At 35.0% G+C, this 21,806-nt stretch overlaps 5 protein-coding genes across 12 annotated transcripts; 4 read left to right on the top strand and 1 right to left on the bottom strand.

Annotated features, from left to right (window-relative positions):
• Window positions 1-4,435: 4,435 nt before the first annotated feature.
• LOC18590521 (DNA replication factor CDC6B-like) lies at window positions 4,436-9,375 on the top strand. Of its 5 annotated transcripts, none has more exons than XM_088810049.1 (17): window positions 4,450-4,810; window positions 5,046-5,100; window positions 5,193-5,413; window positions 5,511-5,585; window positions 5,660-5,769; window positions 5,855-5,961; window positions 6,113-6,220; window positions 6,631-6,704; window positions 6,788-6,838; window positions 6,933-6,982; window positions 7,386-7,518; window positions 7,647-7,736; window positions 7,869-7,931; window positions 8,023-8,118; window positions 8,266-8,355; window positions 8,441-8,551; window positions 9,040-9,375. In XM_088810049.1, the coding sequence occupies exons 1-16, from the start codon at window positions 4,586-4,588 to the stop codon at window positions 8,471-8,473; spliced, it is 1,581 nt and encodes a 526-aa protein (XP_088666175.1). In that variant the 5' UTR covers window positions 4,450-4,585; the 3' UTR covers window positions 8,474-8,551; window positions 9,040-9,375. The 5 variants fall into 5 exon arrangements, with proteins under 5 accessions (XP_088666176.1, XP_088666175.1, XP_088666174.1 ...); XM_088810048.1 differs by having other exon boundaries at window positions 5,508-5,585; XM_007016078.3 differs by having other exon boundaries at window positions 4,454-4,810; window positions 6,113-6,172.
• An 867-nt stretch (window positions 9,376-10,242) lies between these two features.
• On the bottom strand, window positions 10,243-12,053 carry LOC18590520 (large ribosomal subunit protein uL10y-like). The gene is made up of 5 exons (XM_007016076.3): window positions 11,796-12,053; window positions 11,594-11,662; window positions 10,945-11,043; window positions 10,485-10,877; window positions 10,243-10,389 (listed from the first exon to the last, which is right to left on the bottom strand). Exons 1-5 carry the CDS (start codon window positions 12,051-12,053, stop codon window positions 10,243-10,245), a joined length of 966 nt encoding a protein of 321 aa, XP_007016138.3.
• Window positions 12,054-13,448: 1,395 nt separating this feature from the next.
• On the top strand, window positions 13,449-17,904 carry ASA2 (anthranilate synthase 2). Its single transcript, XM_088810175.1, has 11 exons — window positions 13,449-13,779; window positions 14,141-14,325; window positions 14,403-14,592; window positions 14,957-15,108; window positions 15,519-15,634; window positions 15,734-15,980; window positions 16,061-16,117; window positions 16,342-16,494; window positions 16,767-16,847; window positions 16,994-17,080; window positions 17,289-17,904. The coding sequence occupies exons 1-11, from the start codon at window positions 13,581-13,583 to the stop codon at window positions 17,610-17,612; spliced, it is 1,791 nt and encodes a 596-aa protein (XP_088666301.1). The 5' UTR covers window positions 13,449-13,580; the 3' UTR covers window positions 17,613-17,904.
• A 112-nt stretch (window positions 17,905-18,016) lies between these two features.
• On the top strand, window positions 18,017-20,812 carry LOC18590517 (Quinone reductase family protein). Of its 4 annotated transcripts, none has more exons than XM_007016067.3 (5): window positions 18,017-18,312; window positions 19,177-19,275; window positions 19,411-19,504; window positions 19,596-19,861; window positions 20,078-20,812. In XM_007016067.3, the coding sequence occupies exons 1-5, from the start codon at window positions 18,158-18,160 to the stop codon at window positions 20,316-20,318; spliced, it is 855 nt and encodes a 284-aa protein (XP_007016129.3). In that variant the 5' UTR covers window positions 18,017-18,157; the 3' UTR covers window positions 20,319-20,812. The 4 variants fall into 4 exon arrangements, with proteins under 4 accessions (XP_007016129.3, XP_017983015.2, XP_088666303.1 ...); XM_018127526.2 differs by having other exon boundaries at window positions 19,411-19,518; window positions 19,577-19,861; XM_088810177.1 differs by having other exon boundaries at window positions 18,213-18,312; window positions 19,161-19,275; window positions 19,411-19,518; window positions 19,577-19,861.
• Window positions 20,351-21,731, top strand: PH1 (pleckstrin homolog 1). Its single transcript, XM_007016066.3, has 2 exons — window positions 20,351-20,633; window positions 21,028-21,731. Exon 2 carries the CDS (start codon window positions 21,148-21,150, stop codon window positions 21,583-21,585), a length of 438 nt encoding a protein of 145 aa, XP_007016128.1. The 5' UTR covers window positions 20,351-20,633; window positions 21,028-21,147; the 3' UTR covers window positions 21,586-21,731.
• Window positions 21,732-21,806: the final 75 nt, after the last annotated feature.

Genomic DNA, 21,806 nt, shown 5'->3' with positions numbered 1-21,806 from the left:
AGAGACCACATGGTACGTACATATGCATGTGCTGCTCTCCTCAACTGATCCCAAGCTACCCGTTTGATCCTCCATCACTTTTCGAACCAAAATCCTAAGAATGTTGCACGTGCCATGTGTAATTTCTAATTAACTAAGATATATAGGCTTTTTTAATGTGTTTATATATATATGCCTTGCATGTGTATTGGCCTTACTTAATTTGATCGTTTTACTTTTGGATATTTAGTCAATTTTAATTAAATATTAATATGATTTCACATTTTACTACGAATTTTGTTTTATTTTACAAAATAATTTAATTATAAAATAAATGGAGAATGGTATATGTTTTCCAGCGTTACTCTATGTTTTATACGTGGCTCCTCAAACAAATGCACTTAAATATATTTTATTTCATAATTTATTTGACATGGAAGTCTGTATATTATCATTTTCTTGTTTATGTATATATATATATAAATTCCATGTTTGAAATTATAGCCTACTGTTTTTCTCCGCTTTTAATTTGATAGAATTAACAAGATTAAGGGGAGAGATAGGTTCTAAATTAATCTTTAGGCTTTAAGTTGTATTCAAAAGGATATAAAAAATTAAATTAATAAATCCAAACTTATATAACCTTCTATTTGGAAAGCATTTTATCATATATTGATGGTGATTGAAATTACAGGAATGTCGAGGTCTACAGGCTTAAGACTGCTGCGACCGTTCACTCTCTCACAATCAATATATGAACAAGATAAGAGCAGACTAGTTGGATTTGTATATCCTATTATTGTCATATCATGAAAATTCTTTTCTAACATTTGGAATCACAAATAGATTTTTGTACACATATTTGAAGATTTTATTTTGTGAAGAAAAATTAAAAAATATACATATTTGAACATAAGAGCTATCTTCTGAAAAGGTGTTGATTTGTTTGTGGTGTTTATACATGTTGAGGAGGATATGCAAACGAGTCAATCTAAAACGCATATTTCTCAAACCTTCTTATCTTTTAGAAAGAAATTTTCATCCCTCAAATGAAAGAGAAAAAAAAACTTTCATCTTTAATTTCCACAAAGCATATAGAAATATTTTTGTTTCTCAAAGATTCCTTCAAAATTGTTGTTTAGGTATGGACCTCTTGACAGCTAAGGGTTTTGAAATTATTTTTATCAAGTAATAGCTAAAAATCTTTGAAGATAAAGAGCATGAACACGATGGACATTCGTTGGTTTAGCCATTTATATAAGCAAAGGAGGAAGAGAAGATATGGGATGCATAGCTAGCTAGATACATCGTCGAGACTCGGTTGTTCACATGAGGAGAATCTTTAGCCCAAACAGACGGAAAACTTTGCCAATAGGGGGGCGGGGCCTTCGATTTCCACATGGGTTCCAAGATCGGACAGGGACATGTAGACGCCAATGCCATGCCAATCTCCTTATCCCTTCATCATCTGCATAGTCTTCGTCGCTTCCTCTCCCTCCCGATAAAAAGAAGAAATTGATAGTTCCAACTTTCTTTCTCTCCATGTCTTTTCTTTTTTCTTTTTTTTTTTCATTTTCAGCCCAAAATGACTAAAACACCTCCACATGCAAATTTGTTGGTTAATTATTAATATGCAGCGTTATTAAATAAAAAATAAATAATAATTACAACTAGGTAGCAAGAGAAATATCCTTCTTAAAACTAATCAATAATAAATTCAAAAATTAATTAAAAAAACAAGAATATGTAGTATACTATAAAAAATTGAATTTTAATCACATTTCTTTAAACGATATAGTTTTTTATATAATAAAATTTTAAAAAATGTAGCTATTTAAATTTTTAGCTTCACATTTACACCTTTAATACAATATAAAAAAGTGCAATTTTTGCTAGTATATGTAATTTCTATCATTGCATTTTATTCATAATGCATTTAAAAATTTATATAGTAAAATTAGATCTACAAAAAATTTTAAAAAATATTAAAAAAGTGTTATTAAAAATATTTTTAGTAGCACATTTTAAAACTATATTGTATTAAGTTAAATTTATTATAGTAACATGAAATATTATAATATGTCTAATCTCATATTTCACTTTTACGTGACTTGAATATACAACATGAGATATTATTCACCGTATATTAATTAAGAAAGGTAATTATGTCATGGATTGACTTGAAACATAAGCCACATACATAAAATGTGAGGATGCATCAACTTAATTTGCTTTCCATTTTTTCACTTTTAGATTTGGTTGTGGGTATGGGACACGATGATTGCACAGCTGGTAATTATGAGAAAAACTCCGAATATTAATTGTGGGAAGGAAAGGAAATGGATATTTTGGTAATATGGCAGCTGAAAATATCTTTACAAGTAATAGGTCATTTTCGACAAGGAAGGGGTCACTTTCGGCGACTATGTCCCTACAAGGGGTCCATTTGAGACTCACTCGAAGTGATTCCAATTAATTCATCATATACCATTGAAGGGGCATTCAAGTCCATACAAAATATAAATCCCAAAGTGTTTCAAAGGCTGTTGATCATGAATATAATGTTGAAGTTTTAGATTTATACGAACTATCGGTTTCAAGTTAAATATGTGATTCTACATTCACACCATGGGAGAGATGACCAACTTTCAATTGACAGCCGCAAATACGTTGAACTTTTGACAAGTCCTACAGTTGAATTCATATCATTAATGGTTTTATGAACTCCACAGGATTTTAAATTTTTTTTCTTGAAAAAAAAATCCCTTTCAAATATATATATATATAGTACACATCATTTTAGTCTATTAAAATATTTTAATTTTTTAAATATTATAATAAAAAATAAACAAGTGTATATAGTAAAATTTCTATAAATTAATATGATTGAGATCATAAAATTTATTAATTAATTGAGATATTATTTAATTGATACATTAATAATTTATTAATTTATATATTAATTAATAAAAATTTAATTTGTCAAGGTATATATATATTTTTTCAAAACATTGAATTTAATACATGTATTATATATTATAATTATATGAATATTATTTAATTACTAAATTACGAATTATCATTATTCGTAATGAGTAAATTATTGAAAACTTCATGAGAAATAACAAAAAAGATTGTTCTGTACTCAAATCTGTTTCACGCAAAGGTGCACTCAAAACAAAAAATAACATTGCATAGTTTTCTCTTACAATACGAGAACACTATACAAGAACTTGTTAGTGTATTAAGAAAAATTAGAAATGAGGTGCAAAGAGATATTTATTTCAATGAGAAACAAATAATAAAATTTTAGAATTATATTTTACAAAAGCTTCCTAATTGAATTATATATTATATATATATATATATATAAAATTTTGATGTATAGGAGATTATTAGTTTATATATCAAGTGGGATCTATGTGTTTTTTTTTTAAATCTATTATCTTACAAATTTAGTGAATTATTAATTTACCATGTTAATCTTAAGTTAAGATTGACTAAAAATATAATTTAATTGAAGTGATTAATTTATAAATGTTTTATTATATATATGAGTACGCGTATGAATGTGTCACATGAAAAATGCATGCTTGTATACTAAATACACCACACGATTAATGGCTTTGTGACAAAATTCTTTGCTATAAATAGTGCACAAAGAATACGTATGTATGTGCTCAACAAGCCTCATCTAGAGTTTCGGCAAGAACATTTGTCGTGTTTGCATGCTTAGTAGAGGACAAAAGTTTATTACGTGATTACTTCGTTATTTTGGAGTAGTCCCTTTTTGGACTGTCATGCTCAATACCGACAAGAGAACTTGAATTAACTTCCGATTATGGTTTTAAATTTAAATTTTACCTAATTGATGGATAGGAATGTGGCAGGTTGGTTCCCATTGGTAATTAAGTCTAACATGCTGATTTTTATCAATTAAAGCTTTAATACTAACATTTTTTTTCTTGAAAAAAAGAGATTTTTAGAAAATTACTGCAACTAAAAAAAAAAGAAGAGAAAGAGATGAATCGGAACATGATTTTCCTTGTGATTCTGGCACCGGCCAATAGACAATCGACGAATCTAAATTTTAGTTTTGTCATGTGTCTATTTTAATTAAGTAAATCACATGTCACGTAAAAAGGAAAATAAATTAAATAAACCAATATAGTACACGAGTCTCTTCAGAGTTAATGCTTAAAAATATCAACTAAATAAAAGCTCAGCTAATTTTTATTTTGATGGTATCATTTTCTGTTGGGCCAGTGTTTGCTTGTAGGGTGAACGAGAGTGTCCTTAATTGAGTAAATAAGTTTAGCCTACTAAGATCTCCGTTTCGGACCCATAGGACATTATTGGGCTAAGCCCATTTTACAAACAGAGTAATTAACCGGGGGGGCGGCAAAAATAACCGAATAGAAGGCGGGAGACGAAAATGCTACGGTTACATTTTCCCGCGAAAAGCATTTCCCCGCTCTTCATTTTCATTCTTTGTTTTAATTATGTTTTTCTTTTATATACCTCCAATATTTCTCGCCCTCTCATCAATCGAAACTCCTAAATTTTGTTCCCAATTTCTCCAACCGATCGAAGATTTAATCCAACAATGCCTGCAATTGCTGATCGAAACTCGTCTTCCTTCAAGGAGATCGTAGCCGCCATCAAGTCTGACAAGAGCGGCGACATCGCTGGATCCAACGGCTGTTGTATTCCTCAGAAACGGAGGTTAAGATCCGATGCAGCCGCGGCGAGAGAGAGTCCGGTGTCGACGCCTATGAAACTTAAATCGCCTCGCCGTCGCTTGAATTCGAGCCCAAACAGCCCTGCAAACGTGAGCTGTTACGATACAAGTTTTACTGCTTTGTTTATTTTTTGGTAGCTATTGTTTAAATCACTTTTAACATTTGTTATTATTTTTGGGATCATTGAGTAAAATGTAAGTAATAGGAAATTTAATTATTTTTTATCAATTAACTCTTTCTATTGTTTGATGAAATACATGTTATACAAAAGAATGGATAATATTTAATTGGTTGTTAATATTGCTTAATTTTATTTATTTACAGGGTATTAAGGAAGATTTTAGTGAAAAACCAGTGAAGAAGAATTGGAATCCGAGAGGTAATTCTATGATTCTTTCTCTCTCTCTGCTTTTTAATTTTAACTTTTAAGCAATCACTGCTAATATTGAGTTGGTTTTGTCTATTTTTAAGATGTTGAGCATATGAGGGCCGTGAAGGAGGCACTGCATGTTTCAACAGCTCCATCAACTATTGTGTGCAGAGAAGATGAACAGAAAAGGGTTTTAGAGTTTTGCAAGGCATGTATAGAACAAGAGAAAGCTGGGAGTTTGTATGCATGTGGATGTCCTGGGACAGGGAAATCATTATCAATGGATAAAGTAAAACAGCAAGTTATTGATTGGGCAACAAAGGTTGGTTCATTGCTTATTATCCCTTCACCTCTTAGAATGTAATTGAAATGGGTTATCATTTTCAATTATTTACTTTCTTTTGTCTTTTTTGTAGCAGGAAGATTTGCAGCCACTTGAAGTATTAGCACTGAATTGTACTTCTTTAGCAAACACATCTGAGATTTTTAGTAAGGTATTGTTATTCAGACTTTATCAAGATTGAACCTTTGAATTCTGCACAGATTTACCTGATAATCACCTTGACAGATTCTTGGCAAGCACCAACCAAGGAAGAAAACTATGGGCTCGACATCACCTTTACAACATCTACAGAAACTGTATTCTAATAACCAGGCACGAGCTGGCTCAAAGATGATGTAAGAAATTTTCCCTCACTAGCTTGAATCATCTTTATTTTCCTCTTCCATTTTTCCTTGATAAAAAAATTATGAATTTTTGCAGGTTGATTATTGCTGATGAGTTGGATTATTTGATTACGAAGGACAGGGCAGTGCTTCATGATCTTTTCATGCTTACAACTTTTCCATTCTCCAGATGTATATTGATAGGTATATTCATTGCAACTATGTCATTATAAATCTGCTCATTTCTATGTAATTGTCTTGATTGCCAGTGTTTTTTTCCCTCCTTATTTGTCTTGATTCATGCTGTTATTCGCTCATGGATTTTATTCTTGTTCTGTTTTTTTTTTTTTTGCAGGAATTGCAAATTCTATTGACCTAGCTGATCGGTTTCTTCCAAGACTTCAGTCATTGAATTGTGAGCTCCTCACTTGCGTTACAGTGGTCAAAAATGACATTAAGCTTGGTATTATTAAATTATCTTGTGGTAGCAGTTCTTGTTTCTTTGAGATTCTTGAAGCTTGCCTTATAACTTTATCTTTTCCTGATTATTGTTCAACTATAAAATGGTGGATGGTCATCCAGTATCTTTCTGGTTTGCCACCTAAGGAACAGAGTTAAAAATAAAAGCATTTTGAAGTAGTGCAGTATTTAGCATCCATCATACATGAACCTGGGGGTTATGGATTTTCTCCTTATTACTTACTAGTTTATTATTTTCTGAATTTTTCTGTTTATTGTTTTTCTCTGCTGATATTAACTCCAAGCAATGCTTTAGTTCCTTTCTGTAGTAGTGGCTAGTTGCAATGATGCAATATGGATGGTTGGTTGTTTTGGAGGTAATACTAATTAGTTATGCTACCACTTCTCTGTTAGGCAAGCCTATGGTTGTAACCTTCCGTGCCTACTCTAAAGATCAAATCTTGTCAATACTTCAAGAGAGGCTCCTGGTAATTTTTACATTCCACTTTTTCTTTGTAGACATACTTCTAATATGATCTTATTGAGTTTTAATGACTTTACACTCTCATAGGTACTTCCATATATTGTCTTCCAGCAGCAAGCTTTAGAACTTTGTGCCAGAGTGAGTTATATGATCTGACCTCTTCTATTGAAAGCCTTTTCCCATCTTCAATTGATTTACTATCAATAGATACTGACAGCTTGAAATTTAACAGAAAGTTGCAGCTGCATCTGGAGATATGCGGAAGGCTCTTTGTGTATGTAGGTCAGTGTTTCGTTGCTGTTGCTGCAAACTTAACCATGGTCTCTTGTATTCAATTGTTCAGTCTTTGACCAATTAGGTCTTAGAAGTGACATTATAACTTATATTAGTTAAAATTGACAACAGATGCAGCAATTTAATGTTGTTTCAAAAGGGATTGTCCTGCACGTTTGATTATAATAAATATACTTTAAATTCTATTTGTTTTCAAGGCATTTTATTTTCATTGCTTTAAGCTAAGCTATATTAGATATATTATCTTCAAATTCCTAATTTATTCTTTTTTTTTTCTCTCTCTTACAAATCAACATTGTAGATAGTTTGCTTCCTAATGAATAAGATCTTCCCTGCTTTGACTCGAGTAGTCACTTTAAATTATTGGCTAACATTCTTCAGTTTGTTCCAGGAGTGCAATGGAAATTCTAGAAGCAGAATTAAGAGAATCTGCAAGCAACCTGAGTTTGGCATCTGTAGAGGAGTTCATTAGTCAGCAGACAGCTCCGGCTCTTGAAATCTTCCAATCAGAAGAAAATAATACCGTAAGTGGTCATCAATAGGTTAATGTTAACCTCTTTCAAACTTGAGCTTGTTATGTTAGTTTACACATCATGCTTACCTATGACAGCCTCTACAGTTGCTTACACATTGTTTTAATGATATATTTCAGGTCAGGATTGATCATATGGCTCTTGCATTGTCAAAGACATTCAGATCACCTATAGTTGACACTATACAGTCTCTTCCTCAGCATCAACAAGTAAGTTTGATCATTAATATTAATTTCACTTCTACAGTAATAACCTATTAATAATAAAATAGACTGATAATTAATATCAAAGTCAAGCCTCTGCTTCTTCATCTTCTCTCATGCTGTTATGTTTGACTGCAGATTATACTTTGCTCTGCAGTGAAGTTTTTCCGTGGTGGAAAGAAGGATTCAACTGTCGGGGAGGTGTGTTTTCCTCAATGCTTGACATTAATTGAAACGTTTGACAGTATTATTAGTTGCCTAATTGATGTATAAGGTTGTTATATTGGTGCAGCTAAATAAATCTTATATTGACATCTGCAAATCAGCAATGATACCACCAGTTGGAATTTTGGAATTCTCAAGCATGTGCCGAGTGCTAAATGACCAAGTAAGTAGAGTGTACCTATTCTTGACTTTTGAGTTCAGTTCTCTTAACCTAGCTTTAGGTGACGGCTTTAACTGTTTCTTGGAAAGGCATTAACTATCTAACCTGACCAAATATGGAAACTGGTATTTGACTTGATTCAATGCACAGGGGCTCTTCAAACTAGGCCAATCTCGTGATGATAAATCGAAGAGAGTAACACTAAAGGTTGATGAAGCCGATATCTCCTTTGCACTGCAGGTAGAAATTCGTCATTTGAGAATGACAGATAGCATTTTGTCTTCTTGAGCTTTGTTTCTCACTGTCAACCATTTACCTGGAACAGGGAGTTCGATTCTTTCGGAATTGTCTCCAGTAATTCCGCATTAAGGAGTTACGTAAGGACTCAGATTTGGTGGCTGTCTAAATTGTTCAATGTGCCTGCTCCTAACTTCAGGTTTGAAGCCACTGTTTCTACAATTATTTCTAAATATGCTACTTGTTATGCATGCGATTGTTCTTCCAAATCAAATTTTGTCAGATGGTGTTGATCAGATGTTCAATTGTTATTATGACGTTGCTATAGGTTTGCATTTCATTTATTAAATGCCATTGTCGTAGTTCTTAGTTAAGACAATGCATGCACATGCATGCACGCACGTCAAAGCATAATAGATTAAACTACAACCATATATAGCTTTCTGCCAGGACCAAGACAGGACGGGACCGACTGATACGAAAAAATATTATCAAGTGTCAAGTCCACTGTTCTTGTGTTACAAACTGGACAATCAAGGTTGCATTTAGTCAAATCTATTTTAAAGTTGATCTCTGTGTCTACTTATGAAACTTGTCGCCTTTCACCAGCAGGCAAGGCAAGTGTTATAGTTGGGTGAGGTTGTACTTTCATTGGCTTATTTATTGAACATTAATTTATTTCAACAGGCATGCCATTATAAGCTTGATCCTGAAGCTGCAGTCATGTTTATTCTACTTGGGTATTGCAACGACTAAACCCATTGCAACTTTGAGGGGGAATACCATCCGCCACAGCTTTCTTTCAGGAATGCAAGAGAACATGCAATTATTGACAATTTTATACAAATTGTAAATTTCAAAAATAGGGGTTCTTTTTTTTTTTGCCATAAACTTTTGAAAATATATATTCTTGCGTAATTTTTTTTCTTGATGGGATTCTTGTGTTATATTGGTTCTTTTATTACATTACTTCTTTTTATAAATATTTTTAATAAAGATTTTTTAAATCTTTGCACAATAAAAGTCCTTGTACAATGAATTTGATATAAGATAGATTTTTGGTTTACAAGTAAAGATATTTTTTTTCACTCAATAAATATTTTTTAAATAAAAAATATAATTTCTTGACTTCAAAATTTACTTAATTTTTTATGTAGGATATTATCAGAAATATGAGGAGTAAATCTTTACTAATGTAGGTGGGGAGAATATTGGGTGGGCTTGCCTACTGCACCCTTGTCTATTTGTGTGTATATGCACGTGACATTCGTGCTGTATTGGGGATTAGAACCTTGCTTTACCGAATGTAATTTCATATGAAACGTAGACGGTGGCACACGGAGCATCCCATGCATGTATACACGCTTAGAGCAAAATCAAGTGCTCAACTTATCAGCATTTGATTCGGATATACCTCAACTCCTAACACTCCACCTTCATCAAAAACTCAACCCTCAAGATGACATGGCTTAAACTATGAACCCATATGCAAGAATGTTTCTCTGTTTTAGTTTGTCCGTGCCTGTGGGATTTCCTGGAGAGGAGAAAAAGAGATTAAAAGGAAGAGAATATACTGCTAGAGTGGAAAGGAAAACAAGGAATAAAATGGCTTCTCCTGAACAAGTGCTGGCAGGACATCGAAATGTTTGTCTTTTATCCTCTTTCATTCTTGGCAAGTAGTACCTCCCCATGGGAGGATTTCAAAAGCTATAGTACATCAACAAACTGAAAGCTATAGTGTACTAAAAGTTTCAAAAGCTGAATTGTGGAACAAGGGAAACAATATCATCCAACATAGTATCATCATGTGAATAAAAAATTCCTGCACTGATCCAAGATCTAGTTCTTTAACTGCGAAGTAATTTAAATCAACCTACTAATATTTATTACTTAGTCAAAAAGACCAGCAACCAGGTCCTCTTCTTCCGACTCCTCTACGAGTTCTTTGGGCTCCTCGCGCTCCTCTACCTTCTCTTGATTGGCAGCACCGGAAGCTGGAGCAGCTGCAGCAACAGCAACTGCAAACTTGCTCGGATCCTACAAGTTTACTCGTCAAAACCCGTTAGTAATTGGTCAAGGCTACAAAACTAATTAAGACATAAGACAAATTAAAGAAAGCATGATAATTCAACCTTCAGGTATTCTTTGACTTTCTCAGCCTGAGGGAAAGAATAGTCTGAAGCCACAGCAACAGCAAGAGCATTCTTGTAGGCATTCACAAACATATGAGGTGCAGCAGCGAGAGTTGGGTATGAAATAGCCAGTGAAAGGGAAGCAGCCATGGACACCCCATTAGCAAACTTCTCGACAAGATCATCTTCAGTTAGGTCAAGCACCTCGGGGCTGAAGACTGATCCACTGTCATAAACAGACAGGACAACGAGACCATAGGAAAATGGTCTTATCCCAAGCTTAGACAGAAGGGCAGCCTCAGATGAGCCAACCTTGTCACCCTTCTTAATCAGCTCCACAGGGGTGATAATTTCCACTGTACCTTTGTTGATCTTGGTCGGAATGTTAAGCACCTGATCAGAGGTTCAAATGTGAGATTTAAGAGCTTGTGAAAGCAAAACTTTAAGTATGATTATGAACCTGAAAGAAGGAAGTTTGAGAAGGATCAAGGCCAGTGTTTCCAGGGGGCACAACGACATCAATCGGAGCAATAAGACCCACACGCGCTGGAGCCCCAACCTGTTCATGTCAAGCCATACGATTAAAACATTGCATTTCACATGTATCCTACACCTCAAAGCTTGACATAAGTATACCACATCCAAATATAACCAAATCTTGGAAAAAATTTACAAGAGACCAAAGTCGGAAGCATACCAAGTCCAAGTCCAAGCAATATAAACAAAAGGCGAAGATATATTGTAGATAAGCATAAAATTGTCAGAAATATTTGACATAAAATCAGATACATGTCCAAAGAACAGATTTAATCATCAAAGGGTGGCCAATTTCGTAAGCGAACTAGAACTTTGGTGGTAAATATCTGCAAAACTAGTAAAAGATAATTTCTTGAATTGCAACAGAAAGAAAAAGGTCATCTTTTTATTTGTACAAACTAGGCAGCAAACAAATGGAAATCAATAAAATGGGTAATTTACAACGGAGATAGTTCAACTAATCATGTGGTTAAACAATTTTCACAAGTGAATATAAGGAAAATATAATACACAAACTCTACCATTAACATATATTTATTCAAAAAGTAACCTTAGTATCAATATATTTGTACCTTGTATTTAGCAACTTCTTCACGAACTTCCTTCAGATCACCCTTGGTAAAAATCAACCCCACATTCCCCTGGTAAACAAGCAAAACACTTTCTCAACAAAATGGACAAAAAAACACCCCAGCAGATAAAAAGTTTATAAAAAAAAGAAATATATATATATATTTACGTGTGTGTATGTATATGTATAAAATGATCCAATACCACAAGCAAAGGAATGAGGTTTCTGATGGCTTCATTGTTAGTGTTTTCAGCATGAAGCCTGATGGACCTCTTCATCATAGTATTCTTTCCCATAAGGACGACGGACTCACCCCTCAAACCTTTCCTGATGTTCTGCACCTGGGTGGAGCCGACATTGTCAGCAGCCACGATCAAGACCTGAGAGTACTCATCGAGGAGACGACACAGTTTCTGGTCGTACTTCTCTTTCTTCTCCCTCTTGGACGTATTCACAACCATGTTTGCTTGGCTTCTGCGAAATCCCCCTTCACAAAGCGGTTAAAATGGAAACCCTAAAAGGGTGGAGCCGCTGCGGTGGAATGGAGTGGAGTTGCATTGCATGATTATGTGTTTATACTTTGAAAGGTGGATTTTTTGGGCTCATCCTTTGATGTTCGGTATTGGGCCCACACAAGCAAGTAAGTAATAGGATGTTTTCTTCGATCTTCTTCGTTAAATTAATTAATTACTTGCTTTGCACTGTTTTTTGTGGTCCCATTATTTTTAATTTATTCACATGCAAAACGTTTCCGTTTTTTCTCCATGCCACGGCTCCTTTTTGGTCCAAGAAAAAAAAATAAATTGAACCTTTTTAATTCATAAAATGACCTTTGGGCATAACTTTTCATTAAATTTTATACTTTTAGTATGTTATATTATTTAAATAACATGTCTTAATAATAATAATAAAAATAATAATGATAATAATGTAAATATATTGATGTGATAGTTCGATAAATATGAAAATATATTTTAAAAAATTTGAATTATTTAAAATAATTTAAATAAATATTTATTCTTTTATTACATTTAATCAAGTTTTTATATTTTCATTTTTGAACCAAACAAATCTTTATAACTAACGATTAATTAACTATCATTAATTAAGATGACAAGTGTTATTTTATATTCACATAACATTGAGGTGATGTTGATGTGAAAAATAAAAATGTCATATAACAATATCATCACGTTATGTTACATCTACTATGACATGTTAATATCACATAATATAAAATGATAAGTGATATTTAGATTAACAACAATGTAAAAACTTATTTGACTTATAATAAAAGCATATAGGATTTAATTGAATGTAATACAAAAATAAAAATTTATTTGAATTTTTTTAAATAGTTCATAAAGTTTTTAAACATTATACCCAAATAAGTGAAGAATTATTTGATTGACATATGATATGGGTGTTAAAAAAGTTGGTTAATTGAGAGATTATTAAAAGCACAAAATAAAAAAAAAGACATGATTGAGAAGAAAATAATCTTAATAAATTTTTATGTAAATAGGGAACTATATTTCTTTTTAATACACTTATCAAAACTATTAGCACAACTTTTTTTGTATGGCTAGAATACAAATAATGATGATATTTTTTTGATAAATCGTGTAGGGAATGATGTTAACATTTCTAATAGTCTTTTTCATATATAATAATAATTCCAACTAATTTATTGAATAAATATTATAATTTTCAATCGTATAATTATTCCTACCTAGCTGGCTATTTTATCCAAGAAAATATCTTCAAATGAGAGTCAATTCAAGCCTAATTATTGGCTGAAAAAATTTCTAAGCCCAACTAAACCCGACCCGAGCTCAACAAAACAGTGTACTTGTGACTTGTCATTCAAAACCAACGAACCGACACACTCTCTCTGTTACAATTCCCTCGTTTGAGTGCTTGTCTTCTTTTTAAAAGAAATGGAAAACGTTTAGCACCGCAGTTTCTTGTGTCGAACCACAAGTGCTATGGCCACCACCACTGAAACCCTAGCCGCCGTTACTCCCCGTCAGCTTCCATCGACTCCACTCTGTCCCTCTACAACCGTCTCCGTTAACTTCAACGCCAGATTGTCCGGCTACCGTTCCAGGTCCCTTTTACTTCTCAGCTCCACTTCCCGCATCCGTACACTCAAATGCTCTGCTCTTTCATCACCTTCTTCGTTAGGTACTCTCACTCTCACTACGATCTCAAGGAAGAAAATGTCTTTTATTGATTTTAGAGTGCTTTGTTGGATTCCCCGGAAATCGTAGTAGAAAAAGATGTCGCTTTCCTTCTAATTTTGATTAACATTTAATAATTTTAAAGCGGCTAAGGGGTTAATTTATGTTGTGATTTACTCTCAAGGCAATACAAGGCAAGAGGACAGGGAATTTTAATTAAAAAGAAAAATTCTACCTTTGTTTCTTAAAGAGGAAATTAGTCGGTTAAATCTAATTAAATCAATTAAAATATTGAATGTTTTAGTTTCTTATTTTCTTCAGAAAATGTATTTTTATTTGTTTATGTGGGTTTCAATTGTTACCAGTTGACCAGTCGGTGAAATTTCGAGAAGCTTCGAAGAATGGGAATTTGGTTCCTCTTTTCCGGTGTATATTCTCGGATCACTTAACGCCGGTGATAGCATATCGATGTTTGGTTAAGGAAGATGATAGGGATGCTCCAAGCTTTTTGTTTGAGTCGGTTGAGCCTGGTTGGCAGACTTCCAGTATCGTAAGTTCCTTCTTTGTGTGCGTTTTATATGTTTATAGTGTGGTTAAGTAATGTTTTTATTTTTTTGGGTTAATTAGGGAAGGTATAGTGTGGTTGGAGCTCAGCCAAGCATTGAAATTGTGGCAAAAGGAAATATGGTTACAATTTTGAACCATGAGGAGGGGTGTAGGACAGAGGAGATTGTGGAGGATCCAATGATTGTCCCACGGAGAATTATGGAGGGATGGGAGCCGCAACGTATTGATGAGCTTCCTGAAGTTTTTTGTGGTGAGTGACATGGACTAACGGCTTTGCCCTCATCTTCATGATACCCCTTTGTGGATTTTTGGTTAAAGGTTATATCATCAACTTTATAGTTTATTCCGATCTTGTCCTTTTTTTTTTTTAAATTCTGTTTCTATAGGAACTAGTCTGGCAAAACTTTGTTCATACTCTGGAGTTGTGCTACAATTGAGTTGCACATCTCTGTGCTGATATTGGACTTTTTCCTTTGTTTTGAACAACATTTCTGCAAAAATTAAGCAGTCACATCATTTTCTAATGGGTTGAATGGAAGAGTGGAGGTTTTTTTTTTTTTTTTAAAATTTTTAAGACACTAAATTAAGGTGTAATATACAATGTCCTTGTTCAGGTGGCTGGGTTGGTTATTTCTCTTATGACACGGTGCGTTATGTAGAGAAGAAGAAGTTGCCGTTCTCTAGTGCTCCCCTGGATGACAGAAACCTTCCTGATGTTCATCTAGGCCTCTACGGTGATGTGATTGTATTTGACCATGTTGAGAAGGTATTTTACATTTGGCCTATAGGCTATAACTATTTCTTTTTTGGGGGCATCTCCCTCTTTTTTGCTTACAAGGTTGAATATTTGTATCTTTAAGTGTCAGCTCTTATTTCTTTTGGGTGTTTCTCAAATTTAAGTGGAGAAATCTTGTACCACTTAGTAATCTTCTATCGAAACCAAAAAGCTGTTTCAAAGGCCATCATAGTGATGCCAAGATTGATGTACATTACACATCTTTTTGTTGTTGATTAAATGTACATCATACAACTTGACGAGGTTTTCTTTTGTACTAATTTTTTGCAATTTTTTTGGCTTGTGTTTCTAGGTCTAGATTTTAAATTTTTTTGGTTGGACTTTATGGCTGCTTTAGAGAATATAATTTTCCCTTTTATTGTTAACGTTTTTTACCTCAGAAAGCATTTGTGATTCATTGGGTGCGATTAGATCAATATTCTTCGGTGGATGAGGCCTATAATGATGGCATGAAACGGTTGGAAAGTTTAGTATCTAGAGTGCATGATATTGATCCGTGAGTGATTGTTTTCTTAATGATTCCACACCTTTCGTTTAACATCTTTTTCTTCCTACAGTTGAGTTTTAGTTTTTCTGACTAAATTATCAATTTCAGCCCAAAGCTGCCTGCTGGTGCAATAAAGTTGTATACTCGTCTTTTTGGCCCTAAGTTGGAGATCTCAAGCATGACAAGTGAGGCGTACAAGGAAGCTGTGTTGCAGGCTAAAGAGCATATTCTGGCTGGTGATATTTTCCAGATTGTATTAAGTCAGCGTTTTGAACGGAGAACATTTGCTGACCCATTTGAAATATACAGAGCACTGAGAATTGTTAATCCGAGCCCATACATGACGTATTTGCAGGTTTTGCCTCCTTATCTTGGTTGTGAAATGCTTGCTTAGTGTTGAAATTCTAAACTTGTATACACTTTTCTTCTGATCAGGCTAGAGGGTGCATACTTGTTGCTTCTAGTCCGGAAATTCTTACACGTGTGAAGAAGGTAATTGTTACACTAATCCAAAGAATGATTAGATTGGAGTATTTTGATGCATATTATGTTTAAATTATAATTTCTTCCTATCTTCTTGTTTTCTGCCAGATTATGAGTACTACTGAGATTCTCCATTCCCTTGCCCCTTCTTTCCCACTTGTCAAACATGTTATCACGTTGAATTGCTGTAACTGACATTAATTAGCAATTTTGTCCTTACACTTTGTTGACAGGGAAAGGTTACTAATCGACCCCTTGCTGGGACCATTAGAAGAGGGAAGACACCTAAGGAAGATTTAATGTTGGAAAAAGAACTTTTGGCCGATGAAAAGGAGTGTGCAGAGCACATCATGCTAGTTGACTTGGGAAGGAATGATGTTGGAAAGGTTTATTTTTCTTTTATTGACCTCTGTTAATTTTCTTTCAGTTTGTGCAGAATGTCTAATGGATGGTTTACTTGTGCCATGCTGGTCATTCGCTCATGCAATCGCATTGGCAAATATACAATATCACTGCTTTTTTAAGATTGTGAATAATTGCATGGAGACAATCATGTTGACAATCATGTTGACAATGCACACTGTTGGATCTCTGATGATATTCTCTACTCATGTACATTTGGCTGTGAATCTGTACTTAAAATGGGTTGTTCATGCAGGTTTCTAAGCCGGGATCTGTTAAGGTTGAAAAGCTGATGAATATTGAACGATATTCCCATGTTATGCACATCAGCTCAACGGTATGCTCCCCTTTGTAGACATTATGTGTAGCTCTGATGGAGGGAGATGTAAGCTTTAAGCTTATATGCTTCCATTATTTAAGCTGCTATCTGATGCTTGCTTTTGATCTTCTTCATGATGAGAAAGTTGTACTTGAAATCTGCAGGTCACGGGGGAGTTACTCGACGATTTAAGTAGCTGGGATGCTTTGCGTGCAGCACTGCCTGTTGGAACTGTTAGTGGAGCACCAAAGGTCTTTCTTGTCACCATCTCTAGTAACGGTTTTCCTTTTACTGGTTTATCATAGTTTTGAAATTTAACAAACAAAGTCCGCAAAATATGAAACTCTAACCTGTGGATTTCTTCTAATTCTACCAGAATGATCAAATACTCTTGCTTCCGGCTAGTATATAGGGTTGACTTTTTTGTGGTTTCTGATTTTCCATAATGCTGCAATACAGGTGAAAGCAATGGAGTTGATTGATCGGCTAGAAGCCACTAGGCGGGGACCATATAGCGGTGGGTTTGGAGGCATTTCATTTTCTGGTGATATGGATGTTGCCCTTGCACTAAGAACCATCGTTTTCCCATCTACCACTCGTTTTGACACCATGTATTCATACAAGGATGTCAACAAGCGTCGAGAATGGGTTGCTCACCTCCAAGCAGGTGCAGGAATTGTGGCTGACAGTGTCCCTGCTGATGAACAGAGAGAGTGTGAGAACAAAGCTGCTGCTCTTGCCCGTGCCATCGATCTTGCAGAGTCTTCATTTGTTGAGAAATAAGTAATCTCTTGTCCATACGTTGCTACTAAAATGAAGCACTCAGGCAGGCAACCCATGGTCGCTGGTTTTTTTAAACAGAGAAGAATGTGGATCTCCTTGTTCTTTCGTATTTGTGAAATGCGCAAATAGATGAGAACCCTTTTTTCTTATTCCATTTTTACCCCCAAAGAGACTTGATTTGGAGTTCTTTTTCAATGATTCGGATGTGAAAGAAAAAACAGCTTGTTCTCATCTCGTTGGCCAGTCGAGTTCTGGATATATATATATATTACCGAAGGGCTCTTACCCCTCACACCATCTCCCTCGCCAGTTATTTCTGTTACTTGTGTGGATCATACATCATCATGAATATTGAGATATGATGCCTACGTCTGAGTTTTATTTTATAGGCTTCGAATAAAATTTACAAAAATGTTTCAAATTGAATAATCTTCATCGCAATCACATGGGACCTGGCAGCATTTGGCAGGGTATTAGAGAAAGAACAATTCAAGGCTATGACAAATGCCCAATATTTTAAGATAAGGTAAAGCAACGGTTAACACATGATTTGCCACGTGAAAAAGCGTTTATCTGATTACAGTTACGTTTTCTTTGAAGACAAACCAAAACCCCAAAAGCATCATTTATCTGTTTCTCCTGGCTCACGCCATTCTTTCTTTCTTCTACTTTTCTGTAATAAGGTCTCCTTCAACATAAGGTAACTTGTCTCAACTTCTTTCCTCCTTTATTCGATTTTATCTGTCTTTCTATATAGATGCAAAATATATTCTGCTCAGGGAAGGTGCTATGAAGGGCTTGCAACAGTTTCTGGGTGTCTCTGGATTATCTATGCATCAATTGGATTGTCATCTTTCTCTATAGTTGACTCCCATCCACGGAAATGTTCTCTACTTTCTGCTGACTTAGGCATTTGTTGGATAAAATATTATGATGATGATGATGATGATACAGCTTTCCTGTTGCTATAGATTTTCCAGTGTACTCTACCTTGAATCACTTTAAGGATGCTGTTTGGTCTTTTTAGTCAAATAGCCATGGATATAGCTTACCTGTATTTGTGATGCATCTGTTTTCTGCCTCGGTGGTTGCAAAATCTACCTATTGCTTTGGAGTTGGATGGTTTAGTTATTGATTTAGGAGAAGAACATCCCATGTGTTTCATACATTGGTTGTGGTTTTGTTATTTGTTTTTCACTATTTACCTTTTGCTTTTTATTAATATTTTATGTTTTGCTCTTTGCAAAAGTATCAACCAAACGAAGCTTTAATTCTTAGTATGCCTGACTTGGAATTGTGGGATCTGCCTGATTCTCTTTAACTTTGTTTCACTGCATTTGTTGTTATCAACATACCTTTTTTGTTATTTATGGATACAAAGTTAAAAACTATGGGTTTTCATGATAAGTTGTGTGAGGAAAAGAAAGTTTTACAAATTCCAAGTAATCTTTAATAATTTCAAGTCTTGATCAAAATTTTAATTTTAAATTAAAATTAAGGAACTAAGGACTTTCACAGCTTCTAAATGATGTAAGAAGTATCATGTAGTTTGCTTCCTATCCAGGCGAGTGATTGAAATTAGCATACAGCATAAGCAGTTGGTGAATCGAGATCAAATGTCCAGCCCAGTCGCAGCCATGGCTACAACTAAGTTGTATATAGTGTGAGTATTGATTTCTCAACCAATGTGCAAGAACAATACACATCTTTAGTGCTTGAAATTGGCTGTAACTTTCTCCTATATTTTCCCGTCCCTGAATTATAACCTTGGATGTTAATTCTTTTCTGCCTTGGATAGGTATTATTCGTTATATGGTCATGTCGAGACAATGGCAAGGGAAGTGCAACGGGGGGCTAATGCAGTTCAAGGTGTTGAAGCAACACTTTGGCAGGTAGTTTTATTACGGTATGAATCCCTAATTATCCCTTAAAGAAAGAAAGGCCTTGTAATGTTATGAAGTTAGACTTGGTTGTATTCAACAGGTTCCTGAGACACTATCCAGTGTAATACTGCAAAAGATGAAGGCACCTGGTAAAGCAAATGATGTACCGGAGATTAGGCCAGAACAGCTTATCGATGCTGATGGTTTTCTCTTTGGATTTCCTTCTCGTTTTGGTGTGATGGCAGCTCAGTTTAAGGCCTTCTTTGATGCTTCTCATGAGCTGTGGGAATGCCAAGCACTTGCCGGCAAGCCTGCTGGTATCTTCTGGAGTACTGGTTTCCATGGGGGAGGCCAGGAGCTTACTGCGTAAGCTCCTTCTTATCCACTTTATAATATGTTCTAAGAGCTATATGAGTTCATACTATAAAAACTTGTAGGAAGATTTTCCAAGCTCTTGGTAGCAAAATACCTTTCTGAAAGCAACTTGAACTGTTTTGCTTGATCGAATTTGGAGGATAAATTCCATATCTGCATAATTGTGTTTATGACTGTTTTTTTTTCTTTGTTCTTCTTGATTTGCAGATTAACTGCCGTAACACAGTTAGCACATCATGGTATGATATTTGTCCCCCTTGGATACACTTTCGGCAGTGGCATGTTTGAGATGAATGAGGTAAAGGGTGGCTCCTCTTACGGTGCTGGCACTTACGCAGCCGATGGATCCCGTGAACCCACCGAGCTAGAGCTCCAACAGGCCTTTCACCAAGGTAAATATGTTGCGGAAATAACCAAGAAACTCAAGAACAAGCCCCTCTCAGCGTAAAACACAGCTCCAAGAAGCTGTACTATAGAATCTGACAATGCGAAAGTCAACTTGAAAGGTTATCTCCACAGCACCAAACAAACAAAGACAAATAAACTTTGATATGGTCATTGGCAAAGAGGAGGATGGATCTTTTGCAACTTGATTAAATATGATTCTCTCACTGTGCTCTGGCCCCTTGTCAGCTTGCATTCTATTATTTATCCAGCATCGAGTTATCTTCTGGTTTGATTGTTTCAATGCTCTTCTTCTGTTTGGGTTCAATTTGTCGCTTTGCAATCCTGCCAAGAAGCTGCCATACCTGCTGCCTGCAATGTAAGAGTACCAAGCCTCATCAAGTTTTCTGATCAATCCTTCACTTTGCCATCTCTCAGCCTGAAACATGTCTGCCATGAGCATCTTTCTGCTATGTTTAATAAATTATCCTAGAAATTGAACTAGTGGGTGGAATGCAATGGTGTATCTAATCTTCAATCGATATTCCGTACGACAAACTTCGAGATATTATTCCTTTTGCTTGTACTTTATTATTGGCTCAACTATTAATTAGCTTCTCCTACTATGAATTACTAACATCCTTAATTATTTATTCTCAAAACACAAATATTCTTGTTATATAGACATAAAGATACGTCTTTCCGAAATTTCAGACATAGGGATCAACATTTTTGAAATTTTGTTATTCACTGATCCAACGACGTCGTTTTAGGGGAAGCCACAGGAATCTCCAACTCCAGTCAAAACGGCCGAAGGACTTCGCAGTACAAATACAAATTAATCAGTTACTTTCCCAAACGCCATCTCTCTCTATCTCTCTCTCTAAAACGAAATGGAGAATCTATGGCGAGCGGCAACGGGTCAGGACCCCAATCCGGACGACTACAGAGGCGTTGAGTTCTGGACCGACCCCGAACGAGCTGGTTGGCTTACTAAGCAAGGGGATTACATCAAGACCTGGCGCCGCCGCTGGTTTGTGCTGAAGCAAGGCAAGCTGTTATGGTTCAAGGATCCGGCTTCCGTCACCCGCGGCTCCATTCCACGTGGCGTGGTATCGGTGGGCGGTTGTCTTACAGTCAAGGGAGCTGAGGATGTCGTGAACAAGGCCTTCGCTTTCGAGCTCTCCACTCGAGATTCCACCATGTATTTTGTTGCGGATACGGAGAAAGAGAAAGAGGATTGGATCAATTCGATCGGGCGGTCCATCGTCCAACACTCGCGGTCCGTTACTGATTCCGAGGTCGTCGATTACGATAGCAAGAGCCGGTGATTTTTGCTGAATTTTCTTTTAATTCTAATATTTCGTTTTTTGTAATATAAATTTAGATTTTGTATAAATAAAAATCAAATAGTAGCGCTTGCTATAATCTTGTTATCTTTTTATCTCAATATAATAATAACATTTGAATTTCCCAATTTGATTGCAATTTGGGCTTAGTAAATTTTATTGCAAATAGGTAAGATAAGCCTAAATTGTTTGACACGCATGTC

Source organism: Theobroma cacao, chromosome 9, assembly GCF_053813885.1.
Source record: "Theobroma cacao isolate CCN51 chromosome 9, ASM5381388v1, whole genome shotgun sequence".
In the NCBI taxonomy this organism is placed as follows: domain Eukaryota; kingdom Viridiplantae; phylum Streptophyta; class Magnoliopsida; order Malvales; family Malvaceae; genus Theobroma; species Theobroma cacao.
Note: the sequence above shows the minus strand (reverse complement) of the source record. Positions and strands in the feature narration are given on the sequence as shown.

Coding starts and splice junctions, on each gene's coding strand:
- LOC18590521 (XM_088810048.1), top strand. CDS start 4,586: ATGCCTGCAATTGCTGATCGAAACTCGTCTTCCTTCAAGGAGATCGTA. Junction 5,414..5,507: donor TTATTGATTGGGCAACAAAG/GTTGGTTCATTG, acceptor TCTTTTTTGTAG/CAGGAAGATTTGCAGCCACT. Junction 8,356..8,440: donor ATATCTCCTTTGCACTGCAG/GTAGAAATTCGT, acceptor TACCTGGAACAG/GGAGTTCGATTCTTTCGGAA.
- LOC18590520 (XM_007016076.3), bottom strand. CDS start 12,053: ATGGTTGTGAATACGTCCAAGAGGGAGAAGAAAGAGAAGTACGACCAG. Junction 11,044..11,593: donor AAGAAGTTGCTAAATACAAG/GTACAAATATAT, acceptor TGACATGAACAG/GTTGGGGCTCCAGCGCGTGT. Junction 10,390..10,484: donor AAGTCAAAGAATACCTGAAG/GTTGAATTATCA, acceptor GTAAACTTGTAG/GATCCGAGCAAGTTTGCAGT.
- ASA2 (XM_088810175.1), top strand. CDS start 13,581: ATGGCCACCACCACTGAAACCCTAGCCGCCGTTACTCCCCGTCAGCTT. Junction 15,109..15,518: donor TATTTGACCATGTTGAGAAG/GTATTTTACATT, acceptor TTTTTACCTCAG/AAAGCATTTGTGATTCATTG. Junction 15,635..15,733: donor AGAGTGCATGATATTGATCC/GTGAGTGATTGT, acceptor TATCAATTTCAG/CCCAAAGCTGCCTGCTGGTG.
- LOC18590517 (XM_018127526.2), top strand. CDS start 18,158: ATGATTTGCCACGTGAAAAAGCGTTTATCTGATTACAGTTACGTTTTC. Junction 18,313..19,176: donor AAGGTCTCCTTCAACATAAG/GTAACTTGTCTC, acceptor CTTCCTATCCAG/GCGAGTGATTGAAATTAGCA. Junction 19,519..19,576: donor TGGCAGGTAGTTTTATTACG/GTATGAATCCCT, acceptor TTATGAAGTTAG/ACTTGGTTGTATTCAACAGG.
- PH1 (XM_007016066.3), top strand. CDS start 21,148: ATGGAGAATCTATGGCGAGCGGCAACGGGTCAGGACCCCAATCCGGAC.